This window comes from Mesocricetus auratus, unplaced genomic scaffold, assembly GCF_017639785.1.
Source record: "Mesocricetus auratus isolate SY011 unplaced genomic scaffold, BCM_Maur_2.0 Super-Scaffold_100004, whole genome shotgun sequence".
Classification (NCBI taxonomy): domain Eukaryota; kingdom Metazoa; phylum Chordata; class Mammalia; order Rodentia; family Cricetidae; genus Mesocricetus; species Mesocricetus auratus.
This window is the reverse complement of record NW_024429189.1, coordinates 22,361,375-22,387,614: the sequence shown is the minus strand read 5'-3', so window position 1 is coordinate 22,387,614 and position 26,240 is coordinate 22,361,375. Positions and strand designations below refer to the sequence as shown.

The window sequence follows — 26,240 nt, the reverse complement described above, 5'->3', positions numbered from 1 at the left end:
GAAGAGGCCTGTGTGCTGCTGTGGTAAACCACTATTTCATCTTGCTAATTATGCTATAGAAATATCTACAGTGAAACTGACTGCTAGGGTACTGTGCTCCTGAAGGTACCATGAAACTTCAGAGATCTGAGCAGAACTCACTTGGAGAGTATCCCCCAATTCACGGCAGTTATTTACAAAACACCCCAACACGATGAGACATCAGATCAGCCATGGCCTCCCGTGCGTAACCAGGCAAATGAGCTTTATGTGGTATATGCAATATGCAATTACGTATAATATGTAATACGCCTCTGCCAACAGTTAGTGGCGTATATGCCCCTCCATGGCATTTGAAATCAGTTTCTGTGAGAAGTTGTTATACTGCGGCTTCTCTTCTTACCAGTACACAGCCTGAACTTAGCAGAGACAATGGGGAAGGGAGCATCTCCTGGTCTATTTTGTCCCCTCAGGAGACTGCCAAGCTGCAGTGGGAGAAGGGAGGGAGGCATGGGAGTCTGGCAGGGTAAAATGGCACAAAACTTCCTGAACAGAGGCTCCATTGTCGTTCTGTGCACAGCGGTTTCCCAGATTGCTCAAATTTTTACTTTGGGCATTCTGAAAAGCTTCGTTCTGTGCACTTTTGCCTTTCTCTGGGAGGAGCATCTTCGTGGGCTTTGTGCAACAGGCGTTTAGACACCACTGTCTGTCTGTCTGTCTGTCTGTCTGCCTGTCTGTCCGTCCATCTGTCTGTGCTGAAGTATAACCAAGTATTTAGTCTGCGGGAGTAGGATGCAGTCCTGAGACATACAAACTGGGAACAGCAAGGCACAAGACACCACATACCCTGGACCACGAGGGGAGTATCTGCTGCCACTCTGACAGCCTTTCAGCCTCAAGATGCCCATGTGCAAACTACAAGTACCCCAGAAGGAGAACAGCCTGGCCACTTTCTTGGAGCTCCTGCCATTTGTGTGGAAACACAGGAAAGGTTAGAGATAATTCTATAGAGAAAAATATCACGTTTCTCACGCATCACTTTTGAGGACTGTTTTGCTATCTTCCCAAGCACTGAACTACAACTGTAGAAACTACCCCAGCAATGAAGAGGAACTTCTGTTTTGGGAAAGCTGCCAGTAAGAATTCACAGACAAGCGTACACAAATACAGAAACAAATTATTATAAAACTGACTCAAGATCAGAACCAAACAGAAGGTGGGTATGGGGCTTGGAGTCATAATCACAGCAGAAGGAAAGCAGAGTCAGGAGGATTCAGAATTCAGTGTATCCTGGGCTACACAAAACCCTGCCTCTTAACAAAACCATACACACATAGAAAACTGGGCCAGCAATAAAGCTACACACACCTGACAACTTGAGCTAAATTCCTCAGAATTCAAGAGAAAATGAAACACTGTCACAAAGTTGTCTTCTGGCCTACACACACACACCAAACATGCACACAACAATAAAGTTTAAACTTCATTTCTGACACCTGCATCCATTGCATACATATCTTACCAAGCATCAGTAGTTACATATGTGTGAGAAGCTCTACAGCAATGCTAACATGGGCAGGAGACATAAAAACTAAGTAGTACTTATAAATATACTTTGCAAGACCAATGCAGAATGTGTATTGTTAAGTACTACAGTGATTCTCACCATCTGCACCACCTACTTCACTCATGACAATGAATCTGGAAAGGGCACCTAGCAAGCACCTCAACCTGCACAGCTGGTTCCTGTGGTTAGGAATATACGCATAGTAAAAAAAAAAATCACAGTAGGTAATGAACTTGAAAATAAGCAACAAGTAGCATGTCTATGATGACCCTGAGTACAAGAGAAAGCCTCCACTCCAAAGACAAAGCTCAATGGCAGATACCGCCTTTGCTCAGACAGCTGTATTTACAAATTATTCAATAAACACTAAGAGTCGAGGCCACTGTTCACCCAGTGATGTCTTCAGGTAAATCAAAACCCAGCTATTGTCACAACAGCACACATTTTATCTGTATACACAGCAAGCTGCTCCAGAGGACTGTTCAGCATGTTCGGGTCCCTCAGTTTGACTAAGCGCACATATGTAAAAATTAGTTTGTGTGTCGTATAAAATTTGCCTTTCTTCTGTACAACCATTGTTTAAAGATTGAATACAAGCTAGAATGTTAGATGACTCCTGAACCTGGATGTCCTAAAGTCTGGAGAAAGATTTTTTTGAAAACATTCTCCGCAGTTTCATTGTCAACAACTCTGGGATTCTTAAGTCCAGGTCCTATTGGCCAGAGGAAGGGGAAAAGTATATAATTTTACTATGGCAAAGGCACTTTCAGCCTTAGATATCAAACAAGTACCTTCCTATAAGTGCAGGAATTGGAACTGTCTTGGAAGCTAAAGCTTCAACCAAACAGGAATGCAGTCTCCCACTAGGATGTCACATCGTTTGGCAGGACTAGACTAACAGCCATTCCAAGGTCTGAGTCTGGGCTAATAACACTTTAACCAAAATTTGGGGTTTTAGGTTTCCTCTCTTACCCTTTAGACATGACATCACTAGGGCATTTTTTAAATCAATTAAACATAAAATATATGATGTTTAAAAATGAGCCAAGCACATTGCTAACTGGCCCCAAAGCCAAGAGAAACAAAGCTGAAATAGTTCCACAAAGACAGTTCAAAGTGTAGAGAAGGGAGGCAGGGAAAGAGAGTTGGAGATGGAGACAAGGAGGGAGGGAAGAAGGGAGAAACGGAAATGTTGATTGTTTTTAATAAGGACTGGAATGTTCCGCATGTTTTATGTTTCCACTGGAGATCCAGATAACAGCTGGAATTGCCTTACAACGTGAGTGAAAGGAAGGTGTCAGCTCAGGATATGAATGGCACATCTTTGTTAACCTGCAATGTCTGACTTCCCGTCGTGTTTCCTTTGAAGGCATTTGTTATGGGCCAGCTAGGTAAGCAGCGCACAGCCCCGTGAAGAGTATCCGAGGACACCCTCTCACTCTTGAGACCCTGAAGCCAAAGTATGCCATCCTAAACTACCCCCATTCTCATAAGCTTTCAATAAACCACACTGACAAGCACAACCTGGCCTTCAAATACGACACAGGTTTTAGACTACTCATGCCAGTCTTCTTAATTTATTGGACCATTTATCAAATGGGCCACACAGCACAGCAGTGACAAGGTGGGTACTCTCTCAACTCACTTACAGTGGTTTCTTTCCCTCTCTAAATCACATGACGAAAAATTTCAGTCACCATCTGCCACCTCATTTAGTGACAGATAAAATTCAAGGTTTGAAAAGTATTTTTCTTGGTAATGTTCCGCATTTAAGTGGTCCTTTAGGACAACAGTAAGTCCAGTTCTTCACTAAATAACCTTTCAGGTGGAAACTTTAAGCAAATGGTAAGAAGGAGAAGACACAAGAACAGAATAAAATTCAGGTGACAACTCAATAAAGAAAACCACAAAATCAGAACGATGGTCTAGAATGTGGGTGGGGGTAAAGAGGAGGAGAGGAAGAGAGGAGGATGAGCACTTCAGGGGACAATCTCTCCTTCTGTAAGATAGAAATAATAGAAATAAGCAACTGAGTTCAAGTGTGTGTGTGTGTGTGTGTGTGTGTGTGTGTGTGTGTGTGTGTGTGTGTGTATGAGAGAGAGACAGAAGCCGACACAAACAGAGAGACACACAACACAGAGAAACTGAGACTGTAATAGTTGAAGCTAAAAATGTGGCAATTTCCCCCACAACAAACTCTAATTGAAAATAAAATGCTACTTGTTGAAATTAAAAGAAAACTTAACTGTTAGATAATCTTGTTTTATAGAAAGAATGGTGCTGAGTTGATGCTCTCTTTCCGAGTACTATGGAACAGCCCAGTGCATGCTGCACATCTCCTCTAGGCCATGTGGCTCTAGGGTGACAAGCTGTCTGAGAAGGATCACAAACAGCTTCTTTGCACACTGGTAAGCAAACAGGACATTTACCAGGAAGAAGAAGAAGAAAAAAAAAGCACTCCCTATGAATAAAGAGGTAGGACAGCACAGTGGGAAGTTTGGGTCAGACCACCTCACCGCCAACCCTTCCTCCTTCATTGATCACAGGCAGAGGTGACACTGGTGACGCTGCCAACAGGACGCTCTCAGCACAGTGCTCAGCACACCATGCTCATTTAGGGAAAACTTTCTCCTTAGTAAAATTCGTGGAGATGCTATCTGAGCCTGTGCTTTACATTCCTTTTCGAGCAAAGTGAGCAATGGGATGGCTGTTTCAGAAGTGTAACTCATAAGCTAAGCTTACACTCAGCTCATCACTGGTCCATCGGCAGCAGGTATAATCTGTCAGATTGTTAACTACTTAGAGAATGCTGTTCCACAGAAACAGAAGCCTGAGGGGAAACAGGGACATCTCCTTGAGGCAGAATATTCATTTCAGAGGAAATGTTGGTTAGTGGTTAATAACCTAAAAGGAATGTGGATCACCTTTGAACTCTGCAACCTTTCTCTGTGCTAGAACCACATCTGTCACACTGCATGGTTTGTCCCTGAAAGGACAGACTCCTCCTCCTTTCTCAAACATGCCTGAACCTTGCTGCAAGCTTCTACTCACCTCATGCCTTTCCGCCTCACGTCTGTGTGGCCTTTTCTTACCCTGAGGAACAACTCCACCCATCACCAACAGACCCAGTTGAAACCTGACCCGTTTTCCAGGTCCAAGTTAGTTCTCCATTCCTTTCCTCAAGCCCTGAGGTGCACAGACGTGCAGGGCTCCAGCAGTTAATGACGCCGGATCTGCAGACACACTGCTGGAACCACTCTCAACCGGAGACAGGCCATGTGCTGGAGAACACACAAGCCAAGGTGTCTGCTGCATTGGCATCAACGCTTCTCCTCCGGCCAAGTGTATGACAATTTAGAAGGCGGCCATAGGTACAAGTCAGGGTGTGTGTGTGCTGTATCATGAGGTGCTTTGCCAGCAGTATGAAGTAGTTTAAAAATATCAGGTTGGAATTCAAGAAGGAAACTGTGCTAGCATTAGAATTCTGTTCAGACCTTGTATTTAATAACGGGGTATTTTTTTTCTTTAATCAAACGTTATTTATAAAATGTGTTAACATTTCCTGAAATCTCTGTTTTGTTTTTCCCAAGTGTCACCTATTCTTTTTGGCAAGGGATACTAAGAGTATGTAGCTATCCACGGAACTATCTGGAGATGAGGCAGAGGAAACAAGTCTGTATTTGGCACAAAGACATTGACTCACTAAGCAAGACTACCAGTAAACACAATAGTACTTTCAGAAGCATTTTGACATTAATAAAAAAAATGCACTCTACTGCAAGGATCTGGTTCTTAAGATGAGGAGCTATAACACGATAAGACAGTGCTTCATGGGTACAAGGCAGCAGGGTGACACAAAGGCTACCATATCAGAACATGGAGAACGGTCATATGACCAGTCCGCCTCGCACTGGCAGCTCTCCCGGGAGTTTTCGCTAGCGACTCAGGAGATGCTCCGGTTGGAAGCCTCATCGTCAGTGTGTAAGCTAAAGCTGCTCACGAGGCAGCAGAAGGAGAAGCAGCTGGGGTGGCACTGGAGCTGAAGAGACCTGGGCAGGGAAGCCAACCTGGTGATGACGTGAGAGACGGGTGAAACCAGAACAAGAGACCGCGGAACAAGAAAGGACAGAGAAGACAAGACAATCAGACATGAGAGGGAAGAGTGAGAAAGAAGGCGATAAAGTGGAAACCAGAAACTGAAGGAGTGCTGAGAGCAGAGGAAGAAGGGGACGAGGAGGAGGAAGAGAGAAAAAATGGAAGCCATCCTTGGGTATATGAAAGTAACATGTATCAGACAGCTGTGCTCCGACGGCTGTTCAATCACAAACTACCATTGACACACATTGCTTAGAACCAATAATTATGAACGAATAAACAAACAATAGGATTCGAATCAGTAAGTGGAATGCAAGTCACCACCGTGTAGACTCTCTGATGAAATTCAAGTGTCCCCTTCCTTGGGCGCTCAAACTGTTGAAGGACAAAATGGAAGAACGTGAGGGCGGTTTGCTAGTCTTCAGGCTAGTCTTGATATCCCTGGGCCCTGCCTTCTAAGGTCCAGAGCATGCAATGAGTTACTTAGGAAAATTAACCTGTGTTAAACTGACAGCTGAAACGATATATACCTCCTAAGTAAACAAAGATTTAAAAAAATTAAATTGTACCATGTAAACTAATCCCCTTATGTGTAATTATAGTCAAGTAGTGGAAAGCACCTTTTGCCTATCGATGCTTACAGAATGTTTCCTTTACACTTAGCCTTAGCCTCTAAATAAGTACATATATTGCAATGCCCACATGTGAAGTTGACACACGCTAGCAGTCACTGTCCCACTGCAAACACCAGGAAGTGAAATGGAATATTGCCCCTTGTTGTTTCTGAATCAATTTATCCTAAATCCATCACCATTTTTGGCATTTGCTAACAAGGAAAATCTAAATGGTTTATTGGAGACCTCACAGTGAAACATCAGCAAAACTGATCCTCATTACAGAGAAGGATATTTCCTTAAACATCCTATGACTAAAACCCAAGTCAAAAGAGGAAAAGGTAATTAATAGGCAACCAAGCATGCAATGCCTGGAAACCACACACGGATTGGCTGTAAGCTGACATAATACACTCTGTGACCCAAAACCCTTGGAGAACCGAAACATTCAGGTGACATTGCCCTGCCAGGTCATGTCAGAAATACGTGAGAATGTTTTAGTAAGGTACCAAAAGCAAGCAGCACTTGGGAATGAAGACTTTAACCACACAAGTCTTTATTCAAGTCATAGGTCTAAGAAACCTTCAACAACTTGATTTAGACATAATTTCTATCTTTATTAGCAGGAGTGGTGACTTCCTTACCAGTTAGCTCTAAGCACAGTGCTTTGAAAATTATAAAAGCCAGTTCTCCACTTGGTGGGTGATTACAGGTCTGCCTGAAAGAACAGCATGAGATTACACCCATCGGAGATACAGGCATCCTCCTGTAGCAACCTGGCATTTCAGCATCAACTGTAAGATGGGGTCATTACCAGAAAATGCCAAGCTGACACGAGGAGTACCTGATCAAAGGAACATGCCTAGTGGCACTTCGTTATAAGAATCTATCTTTCTAAACACTGTGACTTATGAGTAAGGACACACCCTGCACGGGCACACACCTTACCCGCCTGTGGAAGGAGAGGGCAGCACAAACAGATGCAGAGCTACAGGGCTCCTTAGATGCTCACACTGTACAGTGCAGCCTCTTCCCTGCAGGTAGTATTGAGGTCGCTACATTAACATCCATCCAGGTTAAGGACTTACCTGCTAGAGACTATTTCACTATGTTATTTGTCACAAGCGTCTCACCTTCTATGCTGAACCACAACATGGTGTTTCTAGGAAGTGTATGTAAAGTTATAGAGTACAAGCCAAGGGAACAGGCCAGGAACACCTACGAAATTGCTGATCAGATTCACTTGAGAAGAAAGCCATGCAGAAAGGCACAAGGAGGTCCGCCCAGGATCAGAAGAGGGAGGGAGTCCCCTGCAGTGCCAAAGTATCTCAGTTAAGGCACTTACCGAAGTGCAGAATGTCTTCCAGAGCGGGACACACTGTTGCCCACAGGTGAGGGCAGGTTGTTCCCTCTGTGCAGGTCCTCGATGGACCTACTCCAGGGCTTTGATTTGTCCGCCGTATTCTCCACGGTACTTTCCACACTTTCAAAGTCAAAACTAAAACAAAAAAGGAATGCTACTCAAAACTTAGAAACTAACTTTCAGACACAGACGTGGACATACACACCCTGCTACTCCTTAAGTGTGTCTTCACCATGATACGAGAAGTCGTTACAGCCAAAGGAAATGCAAAACAATCTCTGTGGTCCCGGTGTTAGCTTGGAAAACATGAGGATTGCAAACACAGGGTCTGGCAAGAGAATCATTAATAACAAACAGCTAAAATTGGGTGGTTGTACATTGCTTGCATCTTACTTGCTGGCTTACCAATTACTACCACTGCTAAGGCTAGAAAGAGGAAAGAGATCTCACAGATGTCTTCATTTTGCTTTAACAATTCATTCCTACTCATCAATTCCTCGCTGGGCATTTTCTCCTAGTGTGTTAGCAAGTACTTTTCCAACCATATGTGATGCATTACTAGTGAGGCCATGCGTTTGCTTTGATTTTGGATTCTCTCCCCAATGCGGTGCTCTTTAAAGGAAGGCTGTTGTTCCTCTGACATTTTTTGAGGTTATTACTCATGTTAACCATGTTGGAATAAGTGGCAAGTTGAGTTGCTCATTCCCGTGTAGCCTTGGGAACCTAGTCTTTAAACAAGCAGGCCTTTGTGCCCCACGCATTTCCTTGCTCATGCAGTGAGCTACTCTGCTTTTTCATAAGAATACTGCCGTGTTTCTACCCGATCATACAGCAGAGCAAACAGACAGCAGCTACAGTTAATAGTCTCTGAAAGACTGTAAAAGATCTTGAAGAGAAAATAATGTATGCTGAAAATCATCTACAGATGCTTCTAAAGCATGACTGCCAGAAGGGGGAAGAAAGCCATCAGACTGGCCACCTAAAAACTAGGGGATATTCTCTAACTTTTCAGGTTAATCACATTGCAGGGACAGGCGCAGAGAGTCAGCACAGGGGGCTGAAGACAGACCTTTCTGTTGTGACCTTGGATGCAGGAGTAATGCTGAAGAGGAGAGAGACAGAATGGGGTAGTCTAAGAAAACCTGAGGTGCTAACATGGAAGCCTCTTACTGAGGTGGAAAGGACTTTGAAGGACATATGACGAGCATTCGCGGTATAGACATGTCACAAGTCACTCAGCAGAGCTCATGTCACACGTTCCTCTCATTCCTTCCCACCTGCACAGGACCAAAATGCAAGAAACACACACTTTAGCGAACTGGTAGGCACTGCTATTTCAGAGTCAGAACCTGCTGTGTCACATTCCATGGGCCGGAGAATTACTAATGCCAGGGTATATTAAAAAATTTCAAAATCAAAGGCAAATTATTTAACTTATCATCTACATAAAGCAAAATAAAACTAAACCCAATACACAAAGAACTTAAAGCTAATGCCCCCAAACACACTCAAAGGCTCAAGAACAGGTAACACACACTGACTCCAGGTGTTCAGCTGGTTATTGCCTTACACTATAGACTGCAGAATTCCTGCACAGTGTCACAGACTTGCCTTCACTGGTCTGACATGAGGGCATATTTGATAAATCTGGCTTCCAAGTCCTACTGTCAAGTAAGTAAAGGATTCGTTATCTATAGTAAACAATTATGATGTTGTTTCTTTTCCCTTTATTCCTGATTTTTCTTAGTCATCCTTAAATACTATAAATGTTTGTACAGATTTTAAAATTTGCAAGAGGGAATATTCTTTTTGTTATAATATATAATGCATCATGGGATTATCAGACTTAAAGTAGCAGAAATAGGTTAAGAAATATCCTTTTGATGGAATATGGCATGAACACTATGAATTATATTTCAGAAAACAATTTCTTATACTATATGAGAAACCATCATACCAGATTTGGTTAATAACCATGAATCTGTAGGATAAGAATAACTGTAGGTCTTCATAAGCATTGGGTGAAGGGGTGGAGATAAGAGAAACTACCCAACCAGACAGTCAAACTCTTTGGAGTGAGGAAATAATAAAAATAAGTAGTTACTGTTAAGAAAAAAAAAAAAAAGAACAGAAGGGTTGGGGAGAGCGCTCATTGTTTAAGAGCTCCTGATGTTCTTCGAGAGGACCTTACTTTCCTATACTCACAAAACAGCTCACAACTATCTGTAACTCCAATTCCAAAGGACTCAATGCCCTCTTCTGGAAAACAGATAGAACACGTATGTGTACACACACACACACACACACGCACACACGCACATGCACATGCACACACATATATAAAATCAAACTAAGTATGTCTGCCTTTAGAAAAAAACAGAGTGGAATGCATTCAGAAAGTGGAGGTAGGAAGATTACCACAAGTTTAAAGCTAGCCTTGTATACTTGTATATAGCCCCCACCTCTCCCTCTCCCTCTCTCTCTCTCTCTCTCTCTCTCTCTCTCTCTCTCTCTCTCTCTCTCTCTCTCTCTCTCTCTACACACACACACACAAAGGAGAAAAACAAACAGCACCTGAGTCGAAGCATCATCGCTGTCTAATTAAAAACACAGCATCATTCCTGCCTCACTCTGCACATGTGAGACTATCTGTGGGTTTTGGACTATTTCCTGATTAAAGGAGAAATGTTGAAAAGAGAATGTCTCATTCAAATGTACACTTTGCAGCCCTGTTATAAACCATTCCAGGAGTCATGAAAATGGAACTGTGTGGTATAATACAGCTAAGCAACTTAATTTTTCCCTGCCGTGCTACAGAACACCAAAGACTACAAATATATGGACAATTAAAAAAAAGGGAACAGGAGCCGGGCGATGGTGGCGCACGCCTTTAATCCCAGCACTCGGGAGGCAGAGGCAGGCGGATCTCTGTGAGTTCGAGGCCAGGCTGGACCGACAGCCTCCAAAAAAAATACAGAGAAACCCTGTCTCGTAAAACCAAAAAAAAAAAAAAAAAAAGGGAACAACAGTGTTCCTTCCTACTGGGCCACTATGTTGGCATCTAGAACTGCATCCTTATCTGTTCATTTCCAAAACAGACAAAAACACGCCTATATCATTTCCCCCGCAGTGCTGGGATAGAACTCATAGACTCACACAAGATAGGCAAATGCTTTACTATTGACCTACACCCCAGCTGTATCACAGGGTTGGGTGTGGGTCAGTGGTAGAATACAGGTTTACCTTGTGTAAGGGTCAGTCCCTGCTTCAATCCCCAGCTTATCAAAATTTAATAAAAAGTGAAAGGACATTCTAGTGTTCTACCATATAGACTCATGTAATTTAAGCCCTCAGGATAGTGATTCTTTCTCACTGTAGATACAGCTCAGCAGCAAGGCCAGGTCCTAAGTTTGACCCCTAGGATAGCTAGAAGGTCTTCAATGTGATTTTTTTTTGGGGGGGGGTTTCGAGACAGGGTTTCTCTGTGGCTTTGGAGGCTGTCCTGGAACTAGCTCTTGTAGACCAGGCTGGCCTCGAACTCACAGAGATCCGCCTGCCTCTGCCTCCCAAGTGCTGGGATTAAAGGCGTGCGCCACCAATGCCCAGCTCAATGTGATTTTTAATTGCCTGTTTAATTTTTGCCTTAAAGACACTTCTAATACCAATTATGTGATTTGCTTTTAGCTAAAAAAATTTTTTTAAATCAGACATAAATCTCTTTAAACTTTCCCCCTATCTGCTTATGGGTTTCTGCCTTTGGTGAAGTATGTGATTTTACCACTGGGCTACATCTTCTGGGACCATGTGAAACTGATGTGCAAACAAGTTAAGTTTTACTTACGTGACTGCATACTGTGCAAAGGATAGATACTCCACAAGAACATCGAGGCCTTTGTTTTCTTCATTCAAAAACTCTCTGACCCATCTGGGGAAGGAAAAAAAGAATTGTTGGTGACATTGATCATATGGTCTATGGACATATGGAAAGGACATGGTGGGTAGTTCTGGTTTTTACCTTGAGACATCCAAAGTCTGAAAGGAAATACAGAACATGACCTTGACTACTTTTACAGGAATTAGGCGCTTGTGGATGGGGTATGAAAACCATACGTTACTGTGTAAAAATAAGGAGTAAAAAGTACTTGTATGTCATCCTTGTGTTTGACTGTTTGAAGAGTCAGGATGACCGATTTCTAAAAGGTTTCTAAGAAAAGGAATTTGTGCTAATGTACTCTCAACCATAACGATCCCTAGCCTGGTTGCTGAAAGAGCCAAGACTAAAGAGTACGGCAGACTGGGGACATGGTGCCATAGCCACCGAGATGGAGGCATGACTTCAATTCCATGCTCAATCCCTCTTGGCACACCCAGTGAAGAAACCACTAAACCACCAACGAGAGGCCAATGCTTATGAGCCTCTGGAAATTCAATAGGGATAATGGCCTGCTTAATTTTTTCCACGAGTATGAAAGCCTTAAGAAGACTGCAGATTCCACAGAGCATCGGCAGGACTAGCACGTGACCAACAGTTTTAACCATCCCTTCTTAAGCCATCCTCCTTAGCTTGTATTTGAGTACTGTGTACCAGTTCACCAGGAACACTCACACAATGATTCCAATGGACAAAGCGACAAATCAGCATTTCAAGGCCTGAGGATAATAAAACCCTGTCACCTGATTTCACACATTTCTTCCCAATGCATTCCTTGTCAGAGACTTCGGGTATCAGAAGCACCTTCACTCAGTGAGAAGTTCCACCCACTGATGGGTACAAAGATCACTGCAATAACACAAGCATCATAGCCATACACTGCAGCTCAAAGTGGTTGTGTCCCTCTGTGTGAAAGGTTGCCTGCCAAAGGATGCAGCACGACCATTGGGGTAGCCATGCTTGCTAGCTATGAAGACAGCAGCAGAAAAATGGCCCATGTGTTGAAGAGGCTTGTGCTACAAGAAAAATCGAGTAGACTCCAAACCCCTTGTTTGTTTGCACGATAGTTTTGTTTTCTGTTTTTTTTTTAACTTTTTCTCCTGTCTCCTCTTTTCTGGCCCTTTCATCTTGATATACAGGTATACAGGAAGTATAAGGAGTCAGGAAGGTGAGAAATTGGACACCCTGACTTACAATCTTCTTCCAAGTACTTCAGACAGCCACCACCAAAGGCACACATTTAACCATAGCTGTGTGTAAACATTTAAGAGGAGCCTGGGGTGGCAAAGAAAATCCATCTGTTGGGTCTCACAGAGTGGCTTTGTTAGTAGATCTAAACACAGCTCACAGGATTGTGTACTGTTGGAGGCAGAACATTCCATAACAGTAGTAACACATAGGATATCACCACATCCACTTCTAGATACTTTATTTAACAACTCCCTGTGCAACAAAGTCTCCAGAGACAGTGAACTTTTGTTTTTCAAGAACAGGGTTTTCTCTTTGTATACCCGGCTATCCTGGAACTGACTCTATAGACCAGGCTGGTCTCCAACTCACAGAGATCCGCCTGCCGCTGTCTCCTGAGTATGTGATTAAAGGTGTACCCCACTGCCTGGCAACTGAAGACTCTTTAAATGATGATAGAAGCTTAAAAACAGGAGGGAAAAGGTTATTTCTTGTAAGTGGCAGAAGACTAGGAAATACCTAGCACTCCCTGTGAATGCCAGGGATGCTGCTACTAATGAGGATCCCGGCGTTTTGACTGCATGTGTGCCTTGTGTGAGGGTGTAGGATCCCCTGGAACTAGAGTTATAGACAGTTCTGAGCTGCCATGTGGATGCTGGGAACAGAACCCATGTACTCTGGAAGAGCAGGCAGTGCTCTTAACAGTTGAGTCATCTTTCCAATTGGTGTCTTTTTAACATGAAAAAGAACCACTAAATTCCAGGTTATTCAGGACTGGCTCAGTTTCGCATATTCATTGTTTGTTTACTTGTTTGTTTGTTTGTTTGTTTGATTGATTTTCAAAAAGGGGTAGTTCAGAAGGACAACTCTTCTGTACACACTTCCATAAGGAGCACAGACACCCCAAGACATCATGGTACCTCCATCTCATTTAGATAAGAAGGTCAGCCACAACTTGCACAGGTGGAAAACTGTCCCAGATATGAGGAACTTGAACTCAACGTAACAGGAAATAGCCAAGAACAGCAGTTCTATACATCCTTTGATTCGGCATGATAATGTGTGTAGTAGATTCTGATGCAGGAACAAGGTTTAATTTGTTTCTTTACTTCAACATTCCAATTGCCGTCTCACTTGCTAACTATAAGCAAAAGCCCCAGAAAGATTATTTCAAAGTGAGACAGGAACCCAATAATAGCATGACTTGCCTCTGGTTTAACGTCACAAAACAGATTCTGGTCCTAACGTTGCTGGATCCTCCTTGGTTGTTTGATGTCACCCCAATATGACTAAGTAACTTAGGAAAGACCTAGCATCAGGCATTCACCACCAATTACCTTGCCTCAGGTATCAATGATGGGCACGTAGTTAGGTCACACTGTAGTATGGGTATGACCTGTAAAGAGAATCAGCCTTCTCCCCCCCATCTGCATGGGTGAGAACAGTCCAGAGTGGTCATCCATGAACTGCCAAGAGTAAGGAAAAAAGATGGGTAGAGATGTTAAAGGGATGTCTCAAAACTTAGGGACGCAAAGGAGTATGGGGGCCAGAGACTTGGCTCAACAGGTAAGGACTCTGCCTCCAGGCCTGAACTCAATCCCTGGGACACACACAATAGAAGAAAGAAACACTTGCCTCCCACATGTTGCCTTCTAATCTCCATACATGCCCCATCCCCAATACACAGAAATAAATAGAAACAATGGGGGGGGAGGGGCACTCCGTGTTGTAAACGTATGTATTTGATCATACAGTGAGTCTGTCACATCTGTAAGGCTCGCTTCTCTCCGTGCATGCTCTACACTGTTTTATATGCCGCCAATAGGCAAACAGTTTCAAATTGGGTGATTATAAGTTTTTGAAAACAGAATTATTTCTGACTCTGACAGCATGTATTACTTTCTGAGGGCCTTGCAAATTCAAATGTGATTACCATATGTTATAAATTTGAATTTAGGCAAATTCCAAATCAGATGCTTGGAAGCTTGGAGAGACAGGGATAATGAGAAAAAGTTCTGGGGGGGGGGATCGGGAGAGACTGCAGCCAAAGAAGTAAAGTGCGAATGCAAACAAATCAGTACTGAAATGCAGGCTGCTCACCATGTGGTTTCAAAGTTTTGTTCTCCTCGCCTCCCAAAATCTTACAGCCAAATTTCTTCACACAGAAAATAAAGTCCTGAAAACCCTCCCGGTGTACAACTGCCGAGGTCAAGCAAAATGGCAAGGGCACAAAAGAAAGGACAAGTGTTACCCCTTTGCCAGGCTCCTGTAGAGAGAGTCCCACAGTCGGGTGGGTAGCTGGAATGAAAGGTGCTGAAAATCAGGAACAAGAGAGAGGTCAACATTACCCAGAGTCAAGCCCACTCCTGAACTGCAGCAACCCAGCTCACAACAACTCGTAGTACTGCATCACCGCTAGGAGTCCTTGAAGGTCTCTCAGCTTATCTCTAGGCTTGATCTATTTTCCTAAACGTGTTAGGACTTGATACATGCAAAGCCTTGGGCTAAAACTGCCAGCATCTAAGCAAAACAAAACAAACAAGCATCCTTTGCTGACCCTGACATGCTTCACTGTGAAAGAGAGAGGGTAAAACTGCTGAGAACAAAACATGGATCTGCTTATCACATCCTTCACTCTATGCAATGATACAGGGACAAAAGCATCCCCACTGGAGGACATCAGTAAATTTACTAAAGCTCCATGCTCAAGTACACAACTTTCTCAGTCCCTCTGGGACAAATCAGAAGCCACATAAAACACATCTGCTGCACCTGGGCTGTCTTGAGAGGGTCAAGAAAGGAGCCATTGTTTTTTAAATGGACTGCCAATTCACTTGTAAAAATGACTTAAAAACTATGATGACAATATTTTGGGTATTTGAAAGACATTTCCTCAAAAATGCATGAGGTTAGCCCATTGATTTGGAGAAAACAGGCAGTCATTTGTCACTAATGATAAATTTTCTGTTTAAATAAAAATTATGAATTTAGGAAACGTTATATTAGTTTGATAGCTTTATGATCATTAAAACTGTATCCTGAAGGCATCAGTGATTATTAACAAAGTGATTTCTTAAAAAAAATAACTATAGAATGGCATGTTAGAAAGGGCAGAGCAACGCTGGAAAGACTAGATCGTGTCAGTGTGCTGACTTTCCAAACAGTCAGTTCAGCAATCATGCTACAGGATCTATGGGTAAAAACATCCACTCAGAGCATGAGACAGCACAGTGGATTTTAACAGAATACAGTCTGCTATTAGCACTTCTGGACATTTCCACTCAGAGAATTTTATGTATATCAGAAGAATCTCCACAATTATCTGAAAAAGCCACTTAAAAACTCAAATTTTCCAAATGTTCTTCATTTACACAAAACAAAAGTAAATATCAAAATGAGCTAAATGCAGTGTCAGGAAAATCCAGCTGCCTTCTATTACAAAGATACCAAAGAGGGGTCTCGAGAATTTTTATGAGGAAATAAATTAAGCTATTCTTTACAGGGAATTTTTGTTGTTTTGTTAAATAGTCACAGTTCATGAAATGTTATATGCACTAATATTCACAGCTGTGTTTATGTTTATATTGTTTATATATTGAAAGTTTGCTACTAAATATTACCTATTAAATAAACTTAAAGTTTGTCAAGTTTAGTTTCTAATGCAGTAAAAGTTGCTAGGTTCAATTCATATTAGCAACAACAATTACTGAAGTTCAAAACACTTAGCTTGAATAAAGGAGTCCAGAATGTCAAAAAAAAAAAAGTGTGGGAACTATTCTAAGGACAAATAAGCTTTAGATGTAGACAAATCAGCACTTCTAACTGGCATGGAGTAGAATAAAATAATTAGCAGCTGACCTGGGATCTTCCCACATACATAACAGTGGCCCAGAGCAACAACACAAACATTTTTCTGTGAGATAATGCAATCAGTGTGCCCAACAAATGTCAAAATGGCCATGACTCTGACGATTCCCAAAGCAGCACCACTCAAGAGTGAAATGATCACAGGATGGACACAGGCACACACGCACAATTTGCACACGTCTTAGGAGGGCGCTGGCCACTCTCTTTCTTCTTTGACTGGGTCCAGCTCCAGCCATCACTGGCCCACCAAAAGCCTGACAGTCAGCAGAAAAGATCTTCACTGAGAAGTTCCTCGGTGCCTTCTCTTTTCTTACACACGCCCCCGACCCCTGGCCAATCTGCTGCATTCTTCATGCCTTATTGTCTTAACCACCCACAAGTGAAGTAACATCTTTTAGAACGTCTGTGACCTTGCATTCAGACTGAAAAGTAACTTTCCATCATTATAGGCAATGATATTAAGATAAACCACCTACACCACAGTCCCTTGGAATAAAGCTAGCACACCCTCACCATCACAGCAGTTGTCCAGACATCTGAGGCACCTTGGCGTCAGCCCACTCCTATTGCTTGCCAGTGTGTTGTAATGATGCTTGGTTCTTTTTCAAGAGCATTTCAAGTAATTTCAGGGGTTTGGATAAGTCATAATCCAATTCTTCTCCAATGCTATAGCTCCTAACAGTAAGTGAATGGGATTATTCCTAGCCAAAGTCTTATTTCAACACAGCTCAAAAAAATTAATTTTCTTTCTAGAAAGATCGCTCCATTTATGGAGTTTCAGGTTTAGCTCAAAACTCAGAACAAACCCTTCACAACAAGGCAGCAGCTTAGATTGTTACCTCAGCAAAGCCCACTTGCTACTTTAACTTTGAAACCCAAGCATGTGCCAAGAATAACCTTTTTAGGACAAATGGATTTTAAGTGTAATTTAAACTTTTAATTTCTGGAAATCATAATCTCCTAAATGCTCAGGTCATTTTAGGTAGACCAAAATCACATTGTACACCTGGAATTCCTTAGGAACATGTTACATACTATTGTTGATTTGTAGACATTCTCCTCAGCAAGCTTAAGAAAATAAAATATAAAAAATAAAATAACTGTTATATATTGAGTATTGGGCATCCGATCCTATAGTAGGCACTTCATTCCTATGAGCAAATTACTGCTACTCTCATTTAACAGGTGAGATTTTAATCTAAGTCACATAGTAAGTGCAGAGAGCTTGTGTAATTTCAGCTTATCAAAGGTCAAATTAATAAAAAGTGGTCACAGCAAAGGCCTGTGTCAAGATCTCTTCATCAGAGGAACAGGTGCCTAATTATCTTTCTAGTACCCAGAGTACAAAAAAAAAAAAAGCAACCTGTCCATCATAGCACATAAAAATTCCTCATGGTAGTACTTGAAGAGTTCATTCGTTAATAATTCCAGAACTTGTTCCTCTCAAATGAGGTCAAGACAGTAAACTGGCAGAACGAAAAGACTGGTTCTGACTTGAGTCTTCAAGATAGGCAAGAGAAGTCAAAATCCTGGTGTGTAGTTTCGTTCAATGTCAATTATTTGCATACAGACAATGCACCCCCTGGAATTCTTCAGCAGCCTTAGCCACTTTTGCAAGGATCTCACATAAATACTGGGCAAGTGGGAAAAATCTTAGCTGATGAAGACAAAAGGAGGAAGCATCTTTCAGCATCCCTACAGTTACATCAGCAACAAATGACTCCAGCTGCCTGCAGACTGCACAGGCTCATCTATTCCTCCTACTTTGTATTAGAAAGAACTTCCTACTTTAGGACTTGATGGGCAAGTTCACATTATCTCAGCAATGCTTGAAGATATGCTTTTCAATAATTTGTAGAAATCCTGGCTGTAAATTTTTCTACCATTGTCAGTTGAGAATTGCCAAGGTGTAGAGTTGGGGCATCATCACATAGACTCTAGTTCCTGGTTCATAAATAACAGGAGCTATTTAATATCCTAAGTTCAGGTGCCCCACTGTATTAAACAACAATCACAACCACCTTCATCTAGAGACAGACAAGCCTCACTGCTTTGACCCCAGAGCCCCAACTGCCTTAATTCTTTCAGAAAGGGCTGCTAAGAAAAGCAGTGAACTAAAAGACCAAAGTGTTTTTGAGTCAAAGCACAGGTTTTAAAACTGTTTTCATAACTATCTCTGATGCTTAATATTTTGAGTCTTGAAAATGAGATTAGACAATTTCCCCAGTTACAAAATCATGATTTCATGATTTGTTTTGCTATCGTCCATTTTTTGGAGACAAAGCCAAGAATCCATTAGTTTGATAAAGACTCCATTTTCAAGGTGACAAGCATGACAAGGTAGCCTTTAAGAAATGGGCCTTCTACCTTAAAGTCTTCCAACTAGACCCTGCACTATCATTTCCATACTTAAATAAAAATCTGAAGTAACCGTACTAATTGAACATCTAATTAGCTTATATCAATCAGTCTAAACAGAAGTAAATTGCTATGTATACCATACATATATTTTTACAGAATACTCAATACAACTACAGTATAATATACATATATATAATTCCAGTTTAACAGACCAGCAAAAAAAAAAAAAAGCCAGAGGAGAACATTTGAAAAGATATTAAGGATATTAAGGTCTATAGTCTTCAGTCTTCTCTCTCTCATGGTAAACCCACAAAGTCAAAATCCAGAATATGTAAAAAACTTACCTAACATTTTACTATACTTTACTATACTTTGTTCATGTCTGTATTCCTAGCACTTGAGAGGCTAACACAGGAGGATTGCTTTGAGTCCAAAGCCAGCCTGGCTACATAGTGAGTTCAAGGCAAAGCTGGTTTGAAAAAAAAAAAAAAAAAAACTTGTCTACAAAGCAAAACTGGTACTTTCTGAAGAACCAAGAGTGCAAAGTACAGTATTCACTATCATCCGGACTTGACGATAAACTCCCTGACAATCAGGTACCATGTATTATGCCATCCCAAGGAAAAGGGGAGAATGTAAAAGAGCTGTACTTGTCTGAGGCAAAGAAACCACACTGATACAAGAAAAGAACTCTCAGAAATGTTTAGTGCACTGATTCCGTGACCTTCATTTTCCCTAGGTGGAATACTTTCATGGTCTCAAGTGTTTACCATGTAAAAAAGAGACTCAAAACATGCCTCAATTGCAAAGACAACACCACTCCAGTTTCCATTCATTACTGAATGGAGAGAAATTAAGGAAAGGCAAAGCAGCTTCAACTAAGCAACCTGAAGGCTGAGTTCAAGGATCTCAGTTTACACAATTCTTAAAAGTTAATCAGTTGTCAGAGCACTGTCTCACTATCTGTTCTGATTCTATTGATTCTTACAATCAATCAGTGATCAGGGGACTAATTCCCTTCATCGAAACCTTGGTCTTTTAGTAAACACAGAAGCTCAATTCTTAGGTACGATTCAATCACTTTCTAAAATGAAATGCTAGTGCTAACATGTTACAGGGGCATACTTACCCAATATGGTTGGTTCTCAACGAGATTTCCAGTTCTCTTAGCACTTGCGTAGATTCTTGAACACGCCTTCTGAATTTCTATAATTCAACAAAATATGATCCTTAGTACCTGTTGCTCCTACAGCTTATGATAAATTTAATGCCATATGAAAATAACTTTTCTTATAAAGTATATTTCTCACATTTCTTTTTGTTTTATTCAAAAGCACACGAATCTTGATCATTTTAAAAAAATAACTTTCAAGAAAGGACCAGGAGAATTACTTATTTTCTGTAAGCTCCTAGAGCAGACTATGTTCCCTAACCCACATATACAATAATAACCACCATTATGTCTCTTGTTCAGGAACCCCAAACCATCTCCAGCTTCAATGATTTACTAGAAACACTACAGACTCAAGACAAATTCATACTTATGGCAATGATATATTGCAATGTAAAAGGAAATGGTAAAACCAACAAAAAGAAGATGATGTGAGTGACAGGAAAACAGACACATGCTTTCAAGAGTGCTCCTGCCCAAGGAGTCCCTTATGATAGCAGACGTGAAGCTCAACAGAGACTGGGGGCTGGGGCTTTCATTAGGAGCTGATCTCATTACCACTCTGCTCACTTAGGCAGCAATCCTGGACTCTAGCAATAAAGCAGGTCTGCAGCATAAACTATGTTGTTTTCATAAACAATTCGGGCACAATTATCTTTTACAAAGAACACAAATGAACGCTGATGGCCAACTTTGTAAGCAGGTCCTTCTGAAGACAGCAGTCCTGAGACCAACAGTCCTGAGTTGATTTTTCTCAGCCTGACCTAATATGCTCCAAAACCAAACATTCAGAGTTAGCTCTTCCAACAAGTCCTCCCTTAGAAGGTCGGTAAGGAAGGTTCAAGAGCATGTGCCACATTTGGGATGTCCTTCTTCTCTCTTGTCCATCAAGATACTATCTGTCTTTCTAAATTTACCCTGTACTTTCTTTAATGAGTCCTGGTGTGTGTGTGTGTGTGTGTGTGTGTGTGTGTGTGTGTGTGTGTGTGTGTGTGTGTGTGTGTGTGTGCGCGCGCTTTTAAATCTAAGGAGTCTCCAAGATTCAAATGGGCTGCCGTGCCCATCTGTGAAGATTAATTATTTACCTAACCAAACTTTTATAGTGACTAAAGTCTCAGGCCACTTTTAACAAAGGAAATTCAATGTGCAATGTCTTCTTTTAAAAGGTCCACACTATCTGTGCTGTGGCCTGATTCCCCTCAAGCTTTTTTGCTCCCTGGAGAAAGTTTTGTGAATTCCAGCTCAGGATATGAAGGACCCTTGTCCTCTGCTGCCACCAAGTGCAGTAAGAATAGAGGCCTCCATTTCCAGGCCACTGAGCATGGCTCGCATTCTTTAGAGGAACAACATCCAGAGGCAAGAAGGAAAAGGCTGGTAGCATGACTCCAGACTGTGGAGTTGTGAGAGGCATGTCACATGCTTGAGAGCCTGGAGCCCAAAGGAGACCAGCAACACTGCTTGGCACAGGCAGGCTCCTGTTCCCCTTTCTCCTCAAACTCTCTTGCTTTTTTGAAGTTGCTATAACTGTTATCCCAAACACCATGAAAATATCATCTTAGGTTTTTGTAGTCAATATAAAGTGGGATATAGGAAATAAAAATATCCTAAATATAAGGAAAATAAGAAAGGCATTCTGTTTCTACTGCCAAGGAAGGCCTAACAAATGGCAAGACCATTGACGGTTTGAAGAGATATGCTAGACCACCTCCCTGCAATGAGTATACTAAGCACGGGATTTGGTGGCAAAGAGGAAGTAGGGTGGGGGGGGCTGGCTAAAGGTACCACCCTCCAAGCTGCTTGTTAAGACATGTCAGATAGGTTCTCAGGAATCTTGAAATCTTCCTCAAGCTTCAAAGAAGTCATCCCCCTAATGATGAACAAAGAGCACAAACATACTACTAAAAGCAGAATACAGTCATAGAGATGTCTGACCAAAGGCTGTGAGGAGAGGGGAGGGAGAGAAAGACAAGTGGATAGATATGGATGCTGTATACACTCAGACAGACAGACAGACAGACAGACAGACAGCCTGACAAGGCAACCAAGTCAATCACTGAGCTAGAGCAGCAGCAGCCAGACTCATCAGACACCGGCTACACTGGGCACTGTAATTCTGCAACTGTCTGACAAACTAAACTCACTTCACACCCATGTTGCATTCTCAGGGAGCAGCTCAATTTTTGATTGAATTTTGGAAGGCAGGGAAGCCTTTTCGTTCTCTTTGCTAACACATAAACAATGAAAGCCAACACTCTGCTCGTCTGAAATGCATCTACAAGACTTCAAGAAACCTTGAACCTATAGGGCCCAGCAGGAAAGCAAGAGCCAGGAATCACTCTCTCTCGTATCTCATCTCTCTCCTCTCAGGTACAGGACAGCCAGGACAATCCAGGGAGGCAGCTGAGCCTAGGTGAGCCACACAACAGGTTTCTCCTTACAAATGTAGAGTCAGCAGAAGATCGGACTCCTTTCTTCATGGTCTGTAACCTCTTTCCATGGCAGAAATGAGCGCACACTCCCCACCTCCAGCTCATAACAGCCGTATAAAATGAGGAGGCTGGTTTGCGGAGTGCTGGGCTCAGAGCATCTCACTGAGGCTCCCCTGCCCCCAGGGGGTTTCATTTAAAGCTATTCTAAACAGAATGTGCTTAGGTTGTTTAAAAGGGGTGAATTAAGTATCTTCTATTTAATTTGAACAAAAGATTAATGAATGAACTATTCGAGGACCCTGACCACAGTCAAAGGACACCCGCTCAGCCTAGACAGTATGGCTAAAATTTAAAGGCCCGGTTGGAATACTCCAACCCTGGAACACAGCTGAGAATTTTAAGCTCATTTTAACTGAAAGCCATGCCTTATTCCAAACAAATCTCCTTTTTTTTTTTTTTTTCTGGAGCTTAAGCATTGTAATTATGCTGTACGGAGCAGATCTTTTCCTACTCCTGGCTCCTGGCAGAGATCTTACTACAGCAGGGGGTTGGGTGCCAATCCAACATCCAGTTCATTTCCCCAGAGCTGAATGGCAGACCTTGAAAGCCAAGGCACAGACAGAACGAGGACATTCAGGTAGACACATGGCTCAGGATAGAGAAATCAGTGGTCCAGACGACCACCAACAGGCCATTCCTCTTTACTAAGTGATCCTGGAAGGAGTGAAATGTTTAACAAGAGGATTCCTAGTTTCTTCTGCTTAGTTTTCTTTGTCGCCTGAAGGTGTAGGGTTGGGAGGCCACACAGCCATTTCTGCAAGTGTACCACATGCTTTCTTTGCAGAATGAGGGATTGTTTCAAGAATAAAGTGTATGTTACATGAGGAGACAGTTCACTGTCATTCCAGGCCCACTAGCTCAGGACAAGTCTGCCTATGCCAGTGGAACCCAAACCATCATCTCAGGTCTGGGGCTTTCTAAAGAACAAGGAGAACTCTTTGGTATAGACTGAATGTCCTTGCAGAAACAAATGGTATAGTCAAAACTGTTTTTGAAAAAAAATGAGATTCATATTTTTGTGTGTGAGGTGTTTGCTGTCACGTCATTCCTTAACCTATAAAATTAAGGCTGCTTGGGTCAAAAAATAAATAATAGAAGCCGGGCGGTGGTGGCGCACGCCTTTAATCCCAGCACTCGGGAAGCAGAGGCAGGCGGATTTCTGTGAGTTCGAGGCCAGGCTGGACCGACAGCCTCCAAAACAATACAGAGAAACCCTGTCTCGTAAAACCAAAAATAATAATAATAATAGAAACTAACAAGAATTAAGCAGCTATTACTTTTTGAAGGGTAGGGGTTGAGTGCTGACATTTTTCAAATTCTGAGGGGGAGAAATATTACCAGAGACATTCATAGAAGGTGAGGGAAACCACGGGACATCCAAGAATTGTATGGCATGAAACCAAAGTGTGGTTCTTCATTTTCTTTTTAAAAACATTATTTATTTTATGCACGTGAAGGTTTTGAATACTTGAAAGCATGCACACCATGTGCATTCCTGGTGTCCCTGGTAAGAAGAGGTGCTGGGTGTCCTAGAACTAGAGTTACGATGAATGAGTCACCATGTGTGTGCAGAGAACTGAACCCAGATCCTCTAAAAGAGCAACAAGTATCTGAACCGCTGAGTCGTCTCTCTAGCGTCAGGATCTCCAAGTTCAATCATCATTTCCATTGTTTAAAACCCTCTTGTCCATAAATAAACCAGACAATAAAGACTCAGGAAACTTCCAGAGGAAACAGGAGCTACACTTTTTTTTTCTTTGCAGGACATTTCTTTTGGGGGGAGGCAATATGGGCAATAAAGAATTAGAATGGAAAAATGAAGAAAAGGGAGAAAAGTTAGAGGAGGGCAGAGGAGAGAGAGAGAGAGAGAGAGAGAGAGAGAGAGAGAGAGAGAGAGAGAGAGAGAGAGAGAGAGAGAGAGAGAGAGAGAGAGAGAGAGAGAGAGAGAAGGAAAGAGAAGCGTGAACCAAGATTACTGCAAACAGCTAATCAGGAGAAGTGTGCTTTTCTTCTCTCACGAGTCACCACTGACACACACAGGGAATTCAGCTTGAGAAGCCTTGAAAGGGACAGTTGTAGAAGGTCAAGGGAAGACAAGTGCTATCTGGTACAAAGCGTCTTTACCCACAGTCATCAAGGACAGCTGTGCCCTGAGCCATCCAGGGCTGACCCAGCCTGCGGAGCTGTGCCAGGCGGCATGCTTAACCACAGGCATCAGCTTAGGCCAATTGTGCAGCTGCACAAAGCAGGGCTTATTTGTAAAGGGAGAGGTGGTTAACAATGAAATCAGCTATTCCCTCTTTACCTTCTTGCGTCAGGAGCTGGGCTGGGGACTGGGGCTGGTGATGGAGCTAGTGATGGGGCTGGGGGCTGGTGCTGGGGCTGGTGATGGGGCTAGTGATAGGGCTGGGGGCTGGTGATGGGGCTGGGGGCTGGTGATGGGGCTGGGGGCTGGTGATGGAGCTGGTGATGGGGCTGGTGATAGGGCTGGGGGCTGGTGATAGGGCTGGGGGCTGGTGATGGGGCTGGGGGCTGGTGATAGGGCTGGGGGCTGGTGATGGGGCTGGTGATGGGGCTAGTGATAGGGCTGGGGGCTGGTGACTGGGGCTGGTGATGGGGCTAGTGATAGGGCTGGGGCTGGTGATGGAGCTGGGGGCTGGTGATGGGGCTGGTGAGGGAGCTGGTGATGGAGCTAGTGATGGGGCTGGCTATGGGGCTGGCTATGGGGCTGGCTATGGGGCTGGCTATGGGGCTGGGGCTGGGGCTTGGGCTGGGCTTGGGTCAGGGGCTGAGGAAGCTGTTTGAAACACCAACACAGCATGTCAGTAAGCAGCTGGGGAAGATAGCCCCAGTGATTTTCAGGGTTCTAGAAGTGACCAAGTCATGAAGGACAAGCATTGCATTTGCAAGGCCTGCTTTGTTACAGGCTTAAGGTCTCGATTCACTGCTCTGAGCAATAGGAACTGACAGTATCAGAGGGGCATGTTGAAGACTTTCTCCCCTTGTCCTCTCATGTTGGTGGCTGTCAAAAAGATTATTTGCCTGGAGCTTTGGCAAAAACTAACACAAAAGAATGTATAATGCAGGACTCAGCCCACTAGAGTGGAAACATATCCACCTTACCTTCCTGGTTACAGCTGGATCCAGGTAGCCTTTGAGCTTCTGAATGTATGTATGGGGAGGATTCTTCACCTGGAATCGTTCCTGCAGGAAACACAAAGCTAAGTAAACAGCAGAAACAATATGAAGGAATACCACTGCGGGCCACATTAACCACATTAATGTCATTACTCATGACCAAACACACCCCTAGTGTGAATGTGACTTTGCTAATAACTATCATGGGCTGATTATGTTCTGTCTTCATAGATCATGTGATCTCTTTGCACAGGAGGAAGCCATGGCTGGAATAAAAAATGCAGTATTCTCTTTGATAGCATAGCTAGTGAGTGATACGGTGAACCTGAATCCATGCTTCCCAAACCCAGAGTATGGCTGTTCTCCCTGCAGGATGTGCAGCTGTCACTAAAAGGACTATGCTTTGTCCCTTGCTTTTCAGACTTTCTGTGAATGTCTAGTGAATTCTTTGAGATATCTTCGATGTTGGCAAGTCTT

The 26,240-nt window shown here is 42.7% G+C and overlaps 1 protein-coding gene across 10 annotated transcripts in view; it reads right to left on the bottom strand.

The window, feature by feature from the left end:
* Fmnl2 (formin like 2) overlaps nt 1–26,240 on the bottom strand; it is a 270,315-nt gene that overhangs the window by 66,602 nt on the left and 177,473 nt on the right. For all 10 annotated transcript variants that reach the window (XM_040745349.1, XM_040745348.1, XM_040745347.1 and 7 more), the window contains exons 3-6: nt 25,749–25,829; nt 20,095–20,171; nt 11,460–11,543; nt 7,601–7,753 (exon numbers count right to left, since the gene is read on the bottom strand). In XM_040745349.1, the coding sequence (XP_040601283.1) occupies nt 7,601–7,753; nt 11,460–11,543; nt 20,095–20,171; nt 25,749–25,829 (395 nt within the window). The remainder of the gene's footprint in view (nt 1–7,600; nt 7,754–11,459; nt 11,544–20,094; nt 20,172–25,748; nt 25,830–26,240) is intronic.